Source organism: Electrophorus electricus, chromosome 9 (genome assembly GCF_013358815.1).
Source record: "Electrophorus electricus isolate fEleEle1 chromosome 9, fEleEle1.pri, whole genome shotgun sequence".
Lineage (NCBI taxonomy): Eukaryota > Metazoa > Chordata > Actinopteri > Gymnotiformes > Gymnotidae > Electrophorus > Electrophorus electricus.
Window position 1 is genome coordinate 6,400,009 of NC_049543.1, and position 18,479 is coordinate 6,418,487.

Here is an 18,479-nt window from a genome sequence, read left to right on the forward strand (position 1 = left end):
AATAATTAATTTTCACATTAAAGCCCTTTTCACACTTAACCCATCACTACTCTTTGATTCAGTACTTGCTCTAATTCTGTCAGTATCTTAAAGTTGAAAAGTAGCTTGCCCATTGTTGAACAGATTCTTATGTCTTTGTGACATTTACCAATTTTCTTCTTGCTTTATGAAAAACTGTTCAAAAAAGGAGCTCATGTTCTACAGTTGTGTTGTTTATTCAATTACTATAGGTCCCATAGGTCAATAGCAGTTCAACGAGTTGATTATGTAGTCCACAATTGTACCTGGTTAAGGTACTTGACTTGCAATCAGAAGGTTGCTGGTTTAAGCCCCACCACTACCAAGTTGCCACTGTTAGGCCCCTGAGCAATGCCCTTAACCCTCAATTGCTCAAATTGTGCTCAGTTAGAGTAAGTCACTCTGGATAAAAGTGTCAGCTAAATGCCGTAAATGTAGATCACAGGTGAAGCAATAAAATGTCACGGCAGGCATTCCATCTCCAAAGTGAGCTAGCTAGTGTTAATACACTTTAGAAAATGTAACATGTATTTTCTTATTGTACAGTGAGACTCCTTAAATTAAGTTCTTTAACATAATTCTCTTAACAAAAATATTAATTTATTATTGTACAAAAAGACTCAAGATGACTATGAGACCCAGACCTACATGAAAAAAACCCCCAAAACTTTAATGTGGACGCAATGTGAGAAACTCAAACTAGACCATTCACTAGACTAGACCATTCACAGCTTGTATATGGATAAAGAATGAAGGAGCCCTTTTACAAAGCACCTAAAACAGGTTTAAGAGCTAATTATAAACAGTTTAAGTGGAAGTGGAATATAATCTAGTTTCTTTATGTCATGTTCAGTCCACAACATTCTGCTCCCGGTGCTACTCTCATAGAAACCAAACAAACCTTTTCTGTAGTTAAAAATGGCACAGTAAACACAAGAACTTTATGTTTATCTTAACACCAAATTTGTGTCAACCTATTAGTGTTAAATAGAGTAAAAATTAAGATAAATATTTCTTTGGTGTACTTGCCCATCTTGCTTTATTTTTAAGATTTGCTATTAGCTTTTTAAAAATGATTTTTAAAATTCTATTTTAATACATATATGAACTCTTTTGAGGATGGAAGAGATGTCCTTCTTCATGTTCTCTGGAGAACATGCCAAGAAGCAGTGCTAGTTACCACCTCTAGGAGAGTGAACCAAGGTTTCATAGTTCTGCACACCACCACCACCATGCTCAGTGCAGACTATACACTGCACTGCTTTTGGACTCTGAGCAGATAAAAATGACTCTTTAGGCTGCTTTCTTACCTACCTACCGGTAAATACTTACCCTTCACACAGATCTCTCTGTTGATTTATGCTGCCCGATCAACTTTCCTATGTTATACATCAAAACCAAACATAGATCATGTTCAGAAAGAACACTTCAGTCAAAAGAGGCAACAAGGAACTTGAGGATATAGAACAAGGTATTATCGTGGAGGAGCTTATTTTATTTACATAATGCCAAACAGCCCTTATTTAATTTTCATTGGACATTAGCTGACACTTTGGGTGAAGAAAATCAAAGAGTGGCACGGTAACCACAAAGCCACCAGCAATATACTTAACAGCAATTGTTCAAGCATCTTGAGAGGTAAACATTTTCACAGATACAGTAGAGTTAGCACAGCTGTGCCGAGTAATGGGCACTAGTTCGGGCAATAATTTGAGCCCATTGTATACAAAAAAGTGCTGTGATCAGCAGAAAGTGCTACACACGCATCTTAAATACAGGGAAGCATTGCTATGGGACACACTTCTCCTATCAGTGTGTCAGGTGGAGTGAGAGAGATTATTGAGCAACGCAAACTTTAATTAGGAGCTGCTTTTGTCCAGTGTTTTCTATCCTACACTCAGATGCATTATTCCCCATAAAACTGTTCAATTTCTTCTTTGTACATTTTTGTGACGACAGGCCTCTTCAGCTTCATGGTAGGACCTAGCAAAATCAGAAGGGTCAGTATGTGACTGGACAAAGTATAAAACCTATAACCTATAACTGTCCTATGAATATTATTTTGCATATAATAATATAATGCATGTTCCTTCATGAGTTAATCCGAGGTCAGTTTCTGTTTGCAGGAGTACAAAGCAAATTATCATATTTCAGTTACTGTACCTGAACACTGCATTCCTAGACCTTAGTATTTTTTTTTTACCAGAGCAAATATTCTACTTGTTGATGATATTATTTTATGCTTAGACTCTGGTATTGTAAATGTATACATTTCAATAGCATCAATTCTAGAATTGATTTCAGTACTTGCATGTCCTAACACTGCTTTCACACAGCCACCAGTGTTAACTCTCAAACAAGTGTTACAAAGTACTCTTGGTATTTTTCTTGACAGTTTCCATGCCTGTCTCAGATAGTCATCCACACCTTAGTCTGTGCACACCTTCTTTAGACAATAATGGGACCATTTTAAGTTGAACAATGCTCAAACCAAGATAATATGCCTTATTCAAAAGCTCTTTCTAAATAGAATAACTAAAACATTAAGCATGCTATAATCCGTGCTGAAGAACAAATTGTGCCTCTGTTATGTAATACTGGGGGATTTGAGTGTTGTGGAAGTTTGGGACTTACCAAGTTCTCCCCCAGATATAGAGAAGTCCCGAGACAGGACAGACCACTTCTGGATCCTCTGTGCGTTAGACGTGGCCTTGGCATTGACCCTGTCCAGTCCCTCCTGGATGGCTTTGTAAATGGCTGGCTCCTTGTTGTTGATGATCTCAGACACTTTGCTGGCGGTGACTCCGTGTTGCTTGCAGAACTCCACGACCAGTGAGGTGAGCTCATCCGTGGGTTCACTGTTCTCGTTGATGTTACACTGGAGGGAGAAAGAGATTTTTCTTCGTTACAGCTGAAAACCTGAGCAGCTTGGCTGCTACAAACCCTCAACTTCGACTTGGACAATCTTATTAATGATGGTGTTAAGCTATAAAAAATGAAACCGGACTTGATGAAGCACTGTGCCGAAAATTCTCGAGCCAGTGGTGAAAGAATTTTAGTACAGGTCAGGTCACATGATGCAAACAAGAGCCTGCAAACAATTCCCTCCTGTTTTAGCTACCATTAACCAGTCACCCTGCATGAGGACTGTTCACCAAACTGCTGTCAGGCAGATGGTATCGCAGCATTCATTCCAGAACCAGCTGGTTGAAGAACAGCCATCAGGATCCTGAATAAACTACAATCCAGTTACCACTCACCACTCATCTTCCCACTCTTCCACTTATAACTCCACTCACATTGATAACTTCACAGACACTCATAGATAATCTCTCCTTTAGTCTTTTAGAGACATATTGCAATATTTTTAATAGAAATACTACTACGGTACTGTTGCACGGTACTGTTGTGCCAGAGATTTATTTATAACACACTTCATATATTTAATATAGCCCATTGTGCTAGTTTGTTATAAACACTCACACTGCTGCTTCATCTGCACATTACACTCTTATATATCCTTATTGCGCTCTTCTGTGTTATTACTCCAACATAATCAGAGCATATACTTATTCACCTATATATTCTGCAATATTCTGCAATTTCTCGTATATTAAAAACATATCCCACCTCACCCTCCTCTGGGTGGTCTTTTTCCTTCAAGCTCAGGTCCTCTATAGGCTGTATTTTATAAACTCCCTCCCTTTTATGTATATATAGTGTTGTATAGTTATTCATATTTGGCGGTGGTAGCTCAGTGGTTAAGGTAATTGACTACTAATCAGAAGGTTGCCAGTTCAAGCCTCACCACTGCCAAGTTGCCACTGTTGGGTCCCTGAGCAAGGCCCTTAACCCTCAATTGCTCAAACTGTATTCAGTCATGATTGTCATGACTTGCTTTGGATAAAAGTGTCAGATAAATGTGAGACAGTGTTTTGGGTTGAATTCATCTTTCGTAAGCACTCCAAAGACTGTAGAGGGGGAAGAAAGATTGGATTGCCTTACTTTGAGAGTGAGAAGCATGGAGAGGAACTTCTTTTTGTCTCCCACCAACATGGCATTGCTAATGATAGGTAATTCCTCCTTGACTGTGTCCTCGATGGGAACTGGTGGTATGTTCTCTCCTCCAGCGGTGATGATTAGCTCTGTACAAGACATACAACAAATGTTTTCCTTCTGAGTGTGCCACACATTGCTTACTGATGTTTGTTAAGACAAGCAGAGTCTATTTCAATACACAAGCAAAACGAGTTTCGTCCACTGTGGCACAAGGTCCATTATTAATTGAAAATATAGTGAGAAATATATTGGTCAAAATGTAATACTGTTTCTGTTTCTGTTTCTGTAATATTCATTCTAACTTCTCCCAAAGCTTGGTGGCTTTTTTATTGCATCAGGCTAAAACCAACACTGCAGCCACATTTACCTTTTATCCTGCCTGTGATGAACAGGTAGCCATCTTTGTCGTGCTTCCCCAGGTCTCCGGAGTGGAGCCAGCCCTCCTCATTCAGGGCTTCCTTCGTCCTTTCGGGCATGTTCAGGTAGCCCATGAAGACATGCCGGCCCCAGATGCACACCTCTGTGTTGCCGTCGGTGTCTGGCTTATCCAGCTTGGTTTTGCAGCCCAATATCACTTGACCACAGCTGTGGAAAAACACAGGGACTTACATGGACACCTCCTAGATACATTTGCAATAGGCGAACCTCTGCAATTCACTTTCAAACTGGCACCAGATTGAAATGCTTAATCTATAGTGGTCAGAAAGTTCACATATTTCATTTAATACAAATCTACCATTTTTTGTATTTTTTCTAAAGCTTATTATTCACTGCTGCTTATGATGAAGCGCTTGTCATGCGTGACACTCATAACTGCCTTTTCACAGATGACCCAAGGTGTTGAAGGTATATATTTGATTTTAAACTTTCGTAGTCCCTCACACTTCTATAAGATTCCTGAATATCATTTTAATAATGTCATGAGTTGACTAAAATCAAATTCCTCCTAGGCAAAAAGACAACATGTGCATTCGGCATTAAACACATCATGGATTTCTGCTTGTGTTTTAATTTGTCAAACTGTCAGAAATGAAGACACGTGCTGCAGGAAAGTGACATAAGTCTCACCTAGTGATGCGGAAGTTGTTTTGCCAGGACAGGGTGTGGGGGCCAGTGCACTCACTCATGCCGTAAAGTTCGTACACAGGGATGTTGAGGCTCATAAAGTACTCCAGCGTGTCCTTGGTGATAGGAGCTGCACCAGTGAAGCAGAGCTTGCAGCGGTCCAGCCCCAGCCCGGCACGCACTCTCTGAAGAACCAGGTTATTGGCCAGCATGAAGCCCCAGGGCACGGAGGGATCGCTGGAGACCAAACCACAACAAGGCTTAGCCATTTACATTGGGGAATAAGACTTCAGTTAAAAAAAGTCTGGATTTTGGGCTAGCAAAAAAGTGGCAATTCCTTACAAAACTCACCCGTTCATTTCATTGTAGCTAGCCTCCCGTCCTATGCCCTTGGCCCACTCGGCTATTTTCTTCTTGATAATGGAAGACTTTGCACCAATGGTTATCATCGCTTCCTGCATCTTCTCCCACACACGTGGCACTCCCAGGAAGGTTGTGGGTCGTACATCTCTCAGGGTGTTGGCCAAGGATCCCTACAGGAGCACAGCATTCAACCCAAATCAAATTATGTATGATATTAAATCATGTACACTCACAGAGGCTTCTTTGTTAGGCCTCAACAATTTAAATTAGGATATAAAAATTGGCACTGTACACTAATAAGTAAAAAAAGAATAAATAAACAGACAAACAAACCAATTAAAGAATGAATGAAAAACAATGCTAACCTTCAACGCATCTGGTTCAGCAAAGAATGTAGTGCCAGCAAACCTCATGGCGACCCATATGTCATTAACTTGGGCTGCAATGTGGCTAAGGGGCAGGTAGCTTATCAAAGACTCCCTCCCCATATTCAGATTTAAGGTACAGCCTGTTGCATAGGAGAGCCATGTGATCTGGCCAGAGGAAGAGCAAGCAGTCACATTCTTTGAACCTTTGAATCATCTAACATTGGTCTAGTTTTTATTATGGCTTTGAAACAGCTAACAAAGATTTAGTTCTATAAGGCAGTCAGTACTAACATGATAGATGAATTTTTAACATTAATTTATTTTGGGAATACAGATTAACTCACATTATCATGACTGAGCATGACCCCCTTGGGGTTGCCTGTGGTTCCTGATGTGTAGATCAGAGTGCAGCATTCGTTAGGCTTCTGACTGTTAATCATAGCATCCAGCTGGGCATCTGAAACCTCTGCTCCAAGCTTCATAAATTCAGGCCACTGAAAGAACAGATTGCTTTAAAAAATTTACAATTTTTTTATATTTTAAAAATTTACTATTTAATAGAATAATTTTAAAATCTGTCTTTGATTATCATAAATCACACACTCACATGCACACAAATGTACACAAGAATTGTATTTAGTTACGATGTTTGCTAGACCAACAGCATATCCTTGTTTGACGTCAAAACACCCAAACTAAATTGTCTGCAAACTTGTCAATTTGGCAAAGTAAAAACATTTTAGATCTAGAACATATATCTAATACATGCCATTTAAAAGTTTTTTTAAATGTGTAAAAAAAAAAAAGCAGACATTCAAGACATTGCTCCCTGAATAATTATACAGGCCTACCGTATATACGTGCGGTATCTTACTCTCCAGTTCACCCTTATATTGAACAATAGCTTTCAAATGTGGTAGATGATCCTTAACCTAAATCACAAAGGAAGAGAGCAACTTTAATTTCTTTCCTTTAATTAAAAAACAGAGGTGGTACACTTTATATATGGTGACTTATTGATGCATGCCCACTGCCCAAAAGCATCTTAATGTATCTTAAATCTTAATCTTGTTGTATCTTAAAGCATCTAAACTGTCTTAACCTGAGTTACCTTATAGGAATAATGTTCAAAATGACAACTGGACTGCCATACCACATTATGGTTAGAGTTGTGATGTGCTTGACAAGTAGAGTGCAGTAACTGGCATCTGAATGTGTAAAGCACCTGTTAACTACCTGAAGGATTTTCACAAGCTGTTTGTTGTTTTCAACGACCACCACATTGGCTTCACAGTTCTGAGCAACGTATTGGCACGCCTCTGGGGAGTTGGTGGTGTAGATCCCAGTAGCAAGTCCACTGAAGAACATACACGGGTAAATCAGTGATCATATCTTGCAAATCTGTGATCAGATCTTGCATTATTTTACCACTGGCAATACAGTTTCCTAACTTTTTTTTTATACCTTGACTTGGTAAGAGTATCTGGATAGATATGTGAACTGAACACTGAACATCACATGAATATATAAAGACATGATTAAAAATAGTACCCAGCCAGGATACAGCCAATGTTTGCGATGTACCACTCAGGAGAATTGAAGCCCAGAATACCAACGCCATGGAAACGTTCCAGCCCCAGCTATAGTGAAACACAAAACAGTGAGTCAGAACACATAATCACATATAAAAGACATATACAACAATACCTTAATCATACATGCACACAGTGTAAGGTCTATAAGAAGGTCAGCAATTTGTTTCAAATTGCATGCACATGTTGTGGTGTGCACATGAGGTATTAGGCACACCACAATTGTACGGAAGTCTGTAGACCACAGCGTATGTTGCTGCATATATAATGATTCTCATCATGTGTGGTCTAAGGCTCAGAGGAAGCAGTTAATCTGATCAGTGGCTTTCCAGACAGATTAAACTGTAACTGAGTCCAGCAGAAAAAGGACTTGTAGTGGAGGAAAATTATGATTGTCATTATCAAAATAATAGTTGTAAGCCAATCAATTAATAGTAATAATAATAATAATAATAATATAACGAAGGAACTGAACTAGATAACGGCTAGAACCTGTCGGATGTTGCATATGAGACAGCGTATTCAACAAACTTGAAACTTTGCAGCTGAGTTTGGAATTAACTGAAGTCTGCTGAAGTTTTAGCAGGGAGCTCAAGGAAAACCAGATTACAGTATTCAAGTTATGGAGTAATAAATACACAGACTAGAATTTCATCATCTTTCATGTTAAGTAGTGGCTGAAGGAGAGCAATGTTGCCAAGACGAATCACACACAAATCTGACCTATATTGACCTTTGTGATGAGTCAAACACATATCTGACCTCTATATTTGTTGACCTCTATGCCATACCTTGAGAAAACCCTTGGCTGCAGCCCGACACTCCTGCTGGTACTCCTTATAAGTCAGTGTGACCCAAGCCCTGTCCTTCTTTGATTTCAGGGCTGGGAAATCGCCGAACTTGTCCACTGTGTTCTGGAACATCTGATAGACGGTGAGGGGAGGCTCAGATCCTGGCCATGATGAAGCCAACCTCAGTTTCACTGCTTTGTCCCTCTCAGAGGTCCAATATTGCTCCGCTGGAGCCAGGCACACATCCCATATCACAGGGGTAGAATCATCTTCTGGTAGACCAGGACAGCATTGGGGGCAAACACCCAGCATGATTAGTATGGTTTTCAAAAAGGCATGAAAGTAGAAAAGTAAGGGTTAAGCTTGGAAAGTCTTGCGGGGTGACAGATGTCTCTCCATCCCACCATTCACCCACCAGATTCACTGTTTCAGGTGCTTGCATAGTTCTAAAGAGAGAAGTGCTTAATTAGAAGAAGCAGCCGGCTCAAGTTACCTGCAGGATATGGAACACTGGGTTGGACCAATTAGGTTTCTGTTTGTGAAAACTCCCTGTGGTGGTGATGGTAGTCAGGAACACCACTTAGGGAGAAGACATGCCTTCACAGTTACCAAGCAAGTACTAGGTTAAACATAGCAGCTCAATGAATTATTGCATCTTCAAATCAAAGTTTATTCGTCACATACATAGTCATACATGATACAGCTAGCAGTGAAATGTTTAGACAACTGCCCTGTGAAACAATAAGATAAGGATAGATTATCTAAAAATATAAAATATACTATACTATTGCGACTACACAAATGTTATTAATTTCATAAATATACAAAGCGAAATGACAACATAGACAACATATTCGTCCCGATAGCAGTTCAAATATTACGTTCTGTCCTAGATCTTGTTGTAAACTTGTGGAATACAAACAATGTCAATACATTATTTGCTAATTTGAGAATCAGCTCTTCAGATTTTGATTAAAGATAATCCTTCCACCAGAAATCATGAGCACCAAATCTCACCTTGGCTCATGATGGCTCCTGCTGTGGTAGAACCAGCTGCAGTCTCCTTGAGGTTCTTGGCCAACCTCCAGTCGCATTCGACGTTTGTGTCGGATAGCAATGCAGATTTCGCCCCCTCCAGAAACTCAGCGTCTGAGTCTATGGTGGCGCTGTTAACTTCAGAACCATCCGCTAAGGTGACTTCCCGCACCTCATCAACTGTGTGGCTTGCATTCGAGTTACCCATCGAGGATGTGGGGAAGCTGCAGTTAAGCAGTGCTTTGGAGCCGTGGAGCACCTGGTTTCCTCCAAAATGGTGCTGAGTAGCTCCTATAGGGCTAGAGACCTTTGAGAAACTAGCAAGGAAGCAAGAAAAAAATAACACTTGAGCACAAATGTCCAGCTGGAAACAAACAGGTGACATCCAATACCTGTTATTTCTTTACCTGTTGTTATGGAGAAATTAGAAAAAAGCTTGCATGCAGGCTTGCATGCAGGACTACATACCTCTGAGTATCATTTTCCAGTGCATGAGTTCCACTGGAGTTGTTAAGTTGCTCACAATCACTGGCAGACATTGTGTGTAGTCTTTTTTTTTAAAGGAGAAAGACTTCAGAAGGGATCATTTAAAAAGAAGCTTAATTATAATAATAACACCAATAACGAAAACTTCTATTTTATAAAATATTTGCAGTTACAATTTAAAAAAATGTAAATGTAAATGAAAAATGTAAATAAGTTACCTTAAACAATTACAAGCACATATATTCAGCTTCTAGCAGTATGTGTGTATTATCTTTGTTATAACCCCAATACTAACTGTCTCAACTCCAAAGGTATTCTTTTATACAAGATTGTACTCTTGCAACATAGTCAAAGTCTGTGTTAAATGTGTCAGTGATGAATCTGTTTCAGATGAATGATGAAAGCATCATATTGGCAGCTGGTATGCTTCGATGTCAACAGCCCGCCTTTCACCCACATGTGTTCACTGTCTTACCATTCAGCTCCAAGGACAGTAGGAGCTGATGAGGGGCTTGCTTAAAACTGTTTTATGCTGATATGGTTCTAATGTTCAAGGCACGCTGAAACCCTAACCACGGATGACTCCTAGGGTAGACTAGAGGTACTGCAAACTAAGAGGAGCCAGGATTTAACTATAATTTAAATAGCATTGCTACTTTAAAAAAATAATAAAAATTTAACTTTGATTCTAGTGGTTCTGTCACAACCACTTCCTAGGGTAGTGGGAGTCTAACCCACGTCAGCATCACCACCGTGGCAAAAGGGCAAAGTTCATAATTACAACATTGGTGTGGTAACATGTAGGTCTGCATTAAATGAACTTTTGCATAGTAGGCTATTGTGCAAAAGTTGGAAATCGCTCAGACCACATCGCCTGTGCAGAGTAAAGTACAGAGGTGTGAGCAGCAAAACTTCACTAAAGTTCTGAACAAGAAATTGAATTAGGCCTTTTATCCAAAAAGCAACATTTAAATAATTAATCTAAGGCCATCTCTTCTTCCATGATGTAAGAAGGTCAAATATGCTGTAGAACGCAGAACTACACAAAACTAGAATGACCTCCTTTAGATAACAGAAACAATAACAGAAAATGCAAAGACATTATTTGAAAGTACCAGCATCAGCGTCAATACTCTTGATAGCCACTAAGCATCTGAAGTGTCACCTTATTTCTAGAAGAATCCTAAATGATCAATTTCTCAGTATAATTTGCTGGTACACTTTGCATTTATATTTTACTAGTAATACAGATACAATTCAAACCCAATAAAAGCAATCCACATTTCACAATTGCGTAATTTATTTACTTGCGTAATAAATTTACTTTGGATGTGAATAGGTTCTACTCACAGGCAGACACAATCTTTAGCTTGCAGTTTGTTTATTCTTCGTTTTGTTTGGGACTCCAAGCACACCAGTTAGTTATATGAAGATACAGATGATGCACATTCAGGTATGGACTGGAAAGACTGGAGTGAAGAAGCCCATAGTCTATTCCATACCCAAGCTACTGTTGACAATTACTGCTCTTTGTCACGTGGTTTGGTTGTTTGAGCAGGTGATAGCAAGACATACACTGGGGACCTTTGCGCTGCTGGTTCTCCACAAGTTCATCCATTACAGAGGTAGTAGCTCCTTTCTGCTATTACACCCCTAATGTGTAGGGAAAAATGTGGAAATGTTGCTGTCCCAGTCTGTTACTTGCAAGTGTTCACACAAAACATCAACTTATTTGGGTACCCAAACAAACTGATGCTCAGTAGTAAGCTAAATCAGTCCACTGCTGTATAGATGATATACTTTAGAATAAAAATATAAATGCATATAACCTACCTTTGAAAAATGTTTAATACAAACTTTCGAGATTATTTGAAAAATAGAATGTTTATTGGCTTGGTAAATTATTTTTTGCATTAACTATAAATAGGTACTTATTTAAATGTAATTTGAATGCTAGACTTCCTTTTCAAACGCAAAACTCAAAACATTTAAATATGAATTTGCCTCCCATTGCCTCATATTTAATTTTTTCTTCATTAGTAATTTAATAAAATAATGAAAAAATACAAATCAGTGGCAAGTTATCTCATCATGCTGTCATTTATGAATCTCAAAAGAATAAATGAATATTACATTATCTCTTGTTCATACAATAACAGTGAATTTTATGTAAGATCTGTGTGAAAGTGTGAAAACTCCAATGTCCTGAAGGTAACATGCAAACATAACGAAGGCAGTGACACAAATGATTAAACTGGGGCTATGCAAAGCAATCTGAGCTGATAAGAACATTGTAGACTGGAAACTTGTAGGAGCAGATAAAGATCATGCATGGAATGCAAGATTATTTCCCAGTCTGTCCAATTCACAGAGCACATACCATCTGCAGGTTCCATTTGGAACTGGAAGTGCAACCGATTGGCAATGTCCTCTATATCCACATCATCCAAAAAAAGGACTCTAAGAAGAAAATCTCATCAATTAATTTTTATATACACCTGATAGCTGAAACATTGAGTTATGATGCATAGATGTATTTCTTCAGTGACAATGGACAACAGCAATTTAAACAAAACAGTACTGCTTGGTGTGACCAAAGCTTAGAACACTCAGCAGTAAAAGCGATAAAAGTGTGATGTAGATGACTGAAAGACATAAACTGCAACAAGCAGATGAAATTCAGCATCTCTGCAATTGAGAATTGACATGCACACTCCTCATTCAAGAGAGAAGATGAAAGAAGATGTGACTCCTTAAGATCAGAAACAAGTGGTAGTATTGACTCCATCTTCACTGTTCCTCCCCTCCCAGAAACACAAAGGCTCTGCTGCACAATGGTTCTTTAAATGGTTATTCCGAGAATAAAGAAAAATTGCAATATTGTGGAGAATATTCATCCTTGGATCCAAGGATCCCTGAAAGGTACTTTTTTGGGGGGAGTCACAAAGCCTGATAGGACACTTGTTCTCATAATGGGGTAGGGTGGACCTAAGTGTAGACCTGAATTCTTGTCTTAAAGGCATTGTTGCAGGATTATATGAAGGCAAGGGGTTGGACGTGAAAGGAAGTGACAGACATGAAATAAGAGATAATCAGATTCAAATACTTTTATTAACACCAACATACGTCCACAGCCATTTTGGACTTTTTGTTTTGTTTTGCAGAACAGGTGCAATAACAGAACTTGAAGTTGCTGGGGCAATGGCAGTGTGTGTGAGATGAAGCACTGAGTGAACAGTGGGACTAGCTCATTGGCAAGGTGTTTTCCTAGGCTTTGGAAACCAGTAAGTGTTGTTCACTGTTCATGTGATGTTTGAAGGCCTTTATGCTATTGAGTTTTATGTGAACTGGTTTGTAATGACAGAATCAAAAAAATAGTGCATACTGCGTTTATTTATGCACTAACCAAGAGAGTTATACACCAGCAGTTTGAGACAATTCTCTCAAAAAAGGGTTAGAACCCCATGAAAGAGAAAGACTAATGTTTAGAAAATAGACTTTTGTTGAACATAAGATTTACAGAGTGCTTACCTGTAATACCAGGAGTCTTTTTTTAAAGCAACAGCAGCTATTACTTCTCAGCACCTCATCTGCATTTTCTAGTTGCTCCAGATTCCTTTTACATTTAGGTTAAATTATTATAGTCTCTCACTACTAACCAGTGCACAGAACTTTTGATTTACACTAACAGTGGGAACACTTATCCCGGTGGCCATCCCATCTGTCGACCCCCAAGGACATGGAGGTGTAGATGGTATACAGACTGGGCTCCATTCTTCCCATCATTAATCACTGTAACACACAGATTGTGCCAAAACTGTTATTATGGAGATGCCTAACATACAGACAATTATACATTAGCCTACGAATAACTGATTGCACCTTCATTATTTCCACTGGTTAAACATACCCAATCTATATCCTTCCTCCAGTCTTTCTTTCTTTGCCAGGTTTTTAGCCACCACCAAGAGGTGACCAAGGAGCTGAAGAGGGAATATTACAGCATTATGGACATCATCAGAGATGAGACAGCAAAATAAAGGAAGAGCGGGTAGAGACAAACCAGCGCATCATTGTCATGAACTTCACTGATCCTTGGAATGGGAGCCCTCGGAATAACCAGGAAATGCACAGGGGCCTGAGGACTTATGTCCCTGAATGCCAGACACTGAAGGAAAAAAAAAAAAGTTACAGCACTTCGCTGCAACAACTTGGGTCATTAGAGTATAAAGTTCAAGAGAGGAGAGAATGGCAAACTTGTAAAACATGTACGATCACTGACTTCTGATCGTAGGAAATGAAAATGTAAGACTGCACATCACTAACATAGCCAGGCGTAAACAATCAATAAAGACACTACCTTATCATCTTCATATATTATGTCTGCAGGAATAGTTTTTTCAATAATTCTGGAGAATATAGTTGGGGCAGGACTTTTCTTACTGGCTTCCTTTGCCAAGCGTACTTCGTCGCTGGCTGTGGACATGCGCGTATTCTAAGTCAAACAAACAAGCAAAAACAAATAAAGCACGTTTTAAGATATGAAGGACGTTAGTTAATTAGTTAGCTAGCTAGCTAGATTGTGGAACCCCGAAAAACAGACTGTACATTAATCTATGATATATATAAATTAGCTAATAATGCAGCTAAATTAGGCTAAAGGTAAACAGCCGTATTGCTAGTCTGGAAGTGGATCACAGTTTCACATAACCTAAACAGAACTAAACACAATAGCTTAATATAATCACCTGGACGTTTATACAAGACCGTTGTAAATTATGCATAAACGGCAAAAAACGTCGGGTTTGCAAAATACTTAGAGAGATCATTTCAACAGGCCAAAGTCACGAAAAATGAGACTTTACCTACTCTTGTGCACGCATGCGCTATTCCAGCAGTGGCGAGTATGCTGGAGAAAGTGCACTGTGGGAAATTAAATTGCAAATGTCGTTATTTCATTTGAAATGATTTCAAATGGCGTTATTTCGTATCGCTATTGCAGATTTACTATCTGCCTGTACGATCCATTACTTCATCTGGATGGGTGAAAAGTAAAGTCAGTTGGACGGCTTCTGGAATCATTATCAAGTCAGTAGGGGGCAGTAATAGAAAAGTTAATCGGTGATGTAGACGAACTACGTCCATACGGGGGGAAACATGGCGGCTTACAGCAGATTGCCCTTGCAGTTATTTCTGTCGACACAGTCATCGCGTGTAATCAGCAGCAGAAAGGCTGAGACTGCCACAGCGAAACATTTATATCCACCGGTTTTGCCATCTCGAACAGCCAAAAGTAAATCTGCGAAAAGACGGGTATTACTTGAATTCTTCGACCAGTTGCGTGGAGCTGACCCACAGGAAAAGATCAGGGCCCTTACGCGCATACAGCGAATGAAATACGTTATTTATCCTCAGACGTTTGCCTTGGGTGCGGATAAGTGGTATCAGTGTTACACTAAGACGGCATACCTTTCCGGGCTTCCCGAGAAATTCAAGACTTCAGCTGAAGTGAATACAGACTTGGGACCGGTGGAGGAGCTGCAGTCAGTGTTAGGCGAATGTGCATATTCTGAGATACGATCCACGGTCTGCAACGCTCTCCTTCAAGAGAACTGGTACATGAAGAAAGGGAGAACGTTTCTTTACAGAGAGCAGGAAAAGTTTGTTGCACCTTTTCTGGCGAATCTAGTGTCGGGTCTTGTTAACTCCTTGGTTAACAAAAATCCTGTGCTCCGTCAGTCAAGTTTAGGTAAGTAGGTAGCTAGCTAACTCATTCCAATAATTTTATATTTGTGTCTAGGATATATTTTGGCTGTTAACATACTATTTAATTGTTACCACTTATGGGGTAATCTTAATACTTCATTTTAAACAGTAAATATCTGCTCTGTTTTAAAAGATTTTGACCCTCAGGTCAACTTTTACTGGGTGAATGGGGAGAGGATGATTCCAAGAGGACATAGGAGTGGCAGAATTGAGCCACGGAGGTTCCAAATTGATGACAAACCTCACAGCCAGATAAGGATTCCCCAGCAACTACCTGAGGTACATACTCCAGGAGAAGTACTTCCGGTTTTGTCTATATACATGGACTCAAGCAAGCAGCAGTAAACATGCAATAGCTAAATATTCTAAATACTGCATGTGGGCAGTGGTAGCTCAGTGGTTATTGTACTTGACTTGTAATCGGAAGGTTGCCACCTTTGGGCCCTTAACCCTCAATTTCTCTAGTTGTACTCGCTCATAATTGTAAGTTGCTTTGGATAAAAGCATCAGCTAAATGCCATAAATGTAAAAAAACAAAAACAAAAAAACAACAACCATTGTCTGATATACAAGATTTGATACCTCTGAATGTATCTTACCTGTGGTGTCAGTTATTGAATGTCTGCCTGTTAGTTTATGCCGCTTGAGGCCGAGATACCTGCTGAGGTACCGTTAATCCATCTTGCACCCGACTACCTCCCATTGTTCCGAAGGCAATATGATAACAACATCTCTACAGGTGAGCCCTCTGGCATCATAAGAAATTATACAGATTATGCATGTTGAGATTTTGGTGCTAAGTAAAGCTGTAGTTGCACAAAGAATCTGCATGAAACGTACGTCGATTACATATGGAAGTGATGAGACTGGCTATAAATAAAATGGTTAAGATATTCAGTCTTCTAAGTGTTTGTTTGATGCTAATCACACCACTCTTGTTTTTTAAAACTGCATAGGTGCAAAACTGAAAGACCCATGCCAGTACGGTCACACACAGTTCCATCTGGTCCCTGATAAGTTCCACATTGACAGACTGACAAAGAAAAACCTTGCTGATCACAGTGAGGTATTTCAGAGGGCAAATGCTATCGCAAGTCTCTTTGCATGGACGGGAGCACAAGCCATGTATCAGGGTGAGTTTAGAGTTCATACAGCTTTAACTTGACTGTATACTTGTAGCTTTGTCAAACAATGCTAACATGACTTGTTTATACTTGATTAGTATTTTTATTATTATTAATCATACATTTTACTTATAATTCACTTTTCAATGACCCAAAGATGCTTATCCTGGAAAATTAACAAATCTGACTATTAAAAACAAATATTGTAGCGAAATATAAGCATAACAAAAGAAAGAGAAAACAGGAAGGAACAACAGGAGAAGAGGACATAAGAATGTAATAGAAGACTCAAACATTAAAGCTGTAACAGCTGGAAGGAGGCATGCCAAACAGACTAATCGAGGTTGACCTGAGAGTTCTGGGTGGTTTGTATGGAAGAAGATTTACTGATAAAACGGAGCAAGGTGATTGAGGGCTTTGTAAGTAAGCAAAATAATTTTCCAGTTAAAGTAATACTTATGTGGTGTCTGGACCAAGAGGTAGTGCGCAGGCAGGCGGATGGGTTCTGGACTGCTACTTATGGAAGGATGAGGAATTGATGCTGTATAAGAGGTGGTTGGAGTAATCTGAGTGAATAAAGGATTCAGGAGCAGAATAGGAACGGCAGGGTCTGGGACACAGTCATGGAGAGGTGAAAGGATGAGGTTTAATGGTGCCTCTAATTTGGGCACCATTGTAATCTATTACAAGTGCCCAAACCAAAGGAGAAGGGTTAGAGGACTAGCTTTACTGAGGATAGTTTATAAACCAGTGAGGATGGATTCAGTCTTGACTGTCAAGCTTTTTTTTTCATACAGATTTTGATTTTTGACTGGCAGATGTCGGATGGGGATTTTGAAAGAATTTGGTGCTAAGGGAGATTTGTGTGCCACCAGCATGAAAATCAAGTATGAAGTGACATTAAATGTGGACAGAGAGTATGTAGCGATGCAGGTCTGAGCACTGAGCCTTGGGGGGACTCCTTGACTCCTTGTCAGTAGAGGTGGTTGCGGTGTGCCTTTAAAGCTTCTTGAATGGCTGGTAGTTATTCTTGGAGTTGGTGCTCAAAAAACCTTAGATTGCAGTGAGCATGTGTGAAAAGCATCTTGAGCTTCGTGTGCTCATCCTATCCTGATAAGTTGGCAAAAAACCGAAGGGCATCAGCTTTTATGGCAAATCAAAATGTATTCCTTCTGTTCGGCCAACCACAGACGCCACGTCTTCTGTTTTCCCTCCAGGATTCTGGAGCGAACAGGATGTGAGCAGGCCATTCACGTCCCAGGCCGTCATCACAGATGGCAAGCGCTTCTCGTTCTTCTGCTACCAGCTCAATACGCTAGCCCTGAGCTCACTCAACAACCCCGACAACCCACGGAAAAATGTGTGCTGGGGCACACCAACCATGTGCCTGTACGAGAGGCTCACAGACACAGACGTGCTTGGCTGGGATGATGCCGTACTCAAGCATCTTGTGCAGTTTTTGCTGAATAGGCCTGTGAGTTAAGCCAGGGGCTGCCCACTTACAGAATGGTGGTGGGTTGTTGCAAGTTAAAGGTAAATAAATATGCTCTATGCTACCACCATTTGAAGTTGGTATGTTTTTCCTTTATTTCTTTATAAAGTTTTGCATGTTTAGTGTGTAGACTAGCATGTATGAAAGTAGAACTGTCCCTAACCCCCACGGCCTATTGTCACAGAAAATATTCATTATTTTCATACAAATTAATTATTTCCATTCTAATCATTTATTTATATTATTTCCTTTTTCCAGTAAAGGGAATTGTGCCAAACCTTTCAGAGGTTGTGAGTGCAAAGAGTTCTGCATTCTATCAG

General features: G+C 39.6%; 3 protein-coding genes across 5 annotated transcripts; 1 reads left to right on the forward strand and 2 right to left on the reverse strand.

Annotated features, from left to right (window-relative positions):
• Positions 1-1,538: 1,538 nt before the first annotated feature.
• Positions 1,539-9,535, reverse strand: LOC113572931 (long-chain-fatty-acid--CoA ligase ACSBG2-like; the record flags this gene model as incomplete). Its single annotated transcript, XM_027002903.2, has 13 exons — positions 1,539-2,001; positions 2,653-2,896; positions 4,024-4,163; positions 4,445-4,662; positions 5,146-5,379; positions 5,494-5,675; positions 5,871-6,038; positions 6,218-6,367; positions 6,725-6,805; positions 7,110-7,230; positions 7,425-7,513; positions 8,257-8,528; positions 9,274-9,535. Coding segments are annotated over 13 exons (2,238 nt in total), but the record flags the coding sequence as incomplete, so codon positions are not given.
• Positions 9,536-12,869: 3,334 nt separating this feature from the next.
• On the reverse strand, positions 12,870-14,874 carry hint2 (histidine triad nucleotide binding protein 2). Of its 3 annotated transcripts, XM_035530000.1 has the most exons (6): positions 14,809-14,874; positions 14,647-14,700; positions 14,138-14,272; positions 13,841-13,945; positions 13,688-13,760; positions 12,870-13,569 (listed from the first exon to the last, which is right to left on the reverse strand). In XM_035530000.1, exons 1-6 carry the CDS (start codon positions 14,857-14,859, stop codon positions 13,478-13,480), a joined length of 510 nt encoding a protein of 169 aa, XP_035385893.1. In that variant the 5' UTR covers positions 14,860-14,874; the 3' UTR covers positions 12,870-13,477. The 3 variants fall into 3 exon arrangements, with proteins under 3 accessions (XP_035385893.1, XP_035385894.1, XP_026858680.2); XM_035530001.1 differs by having other exon boundaries at positions 14,643-14,829; XM_027002879.2 differs by lacking the exons at positions 14,647-14,700; positions 14,809-14,874 and adding an exon at positions 14,526-14,640.
• Positions 14,875-14,904: 30 nt separating this feature from the next.
• Positions 14,905-18,229, forward strand: mrps30 (mitochondrial ribosomal protein S30). The gene is made up of 5 exons (XM_027002877.2): positions 14,905-15,526; positions 15,677-15,822; positions 16,177-16,282; positions 16,500-16,676; positions 17,885-18,229. The coding sequence occupies exons 1-5, from the start codon at positions 14,935-14,937 to the stop codon at positions 18,148-18,150; spliced, it is 1,287 nt and encodes a 428-aa protein (XP_026858678.2). The 5' UTR covers positions 14,905-14,934; the 3' UTR covers positions 18,151-18,229.
• The last annotated feature ends 250 nt before the right edge of the window (positions 18,230-18,479 follow it).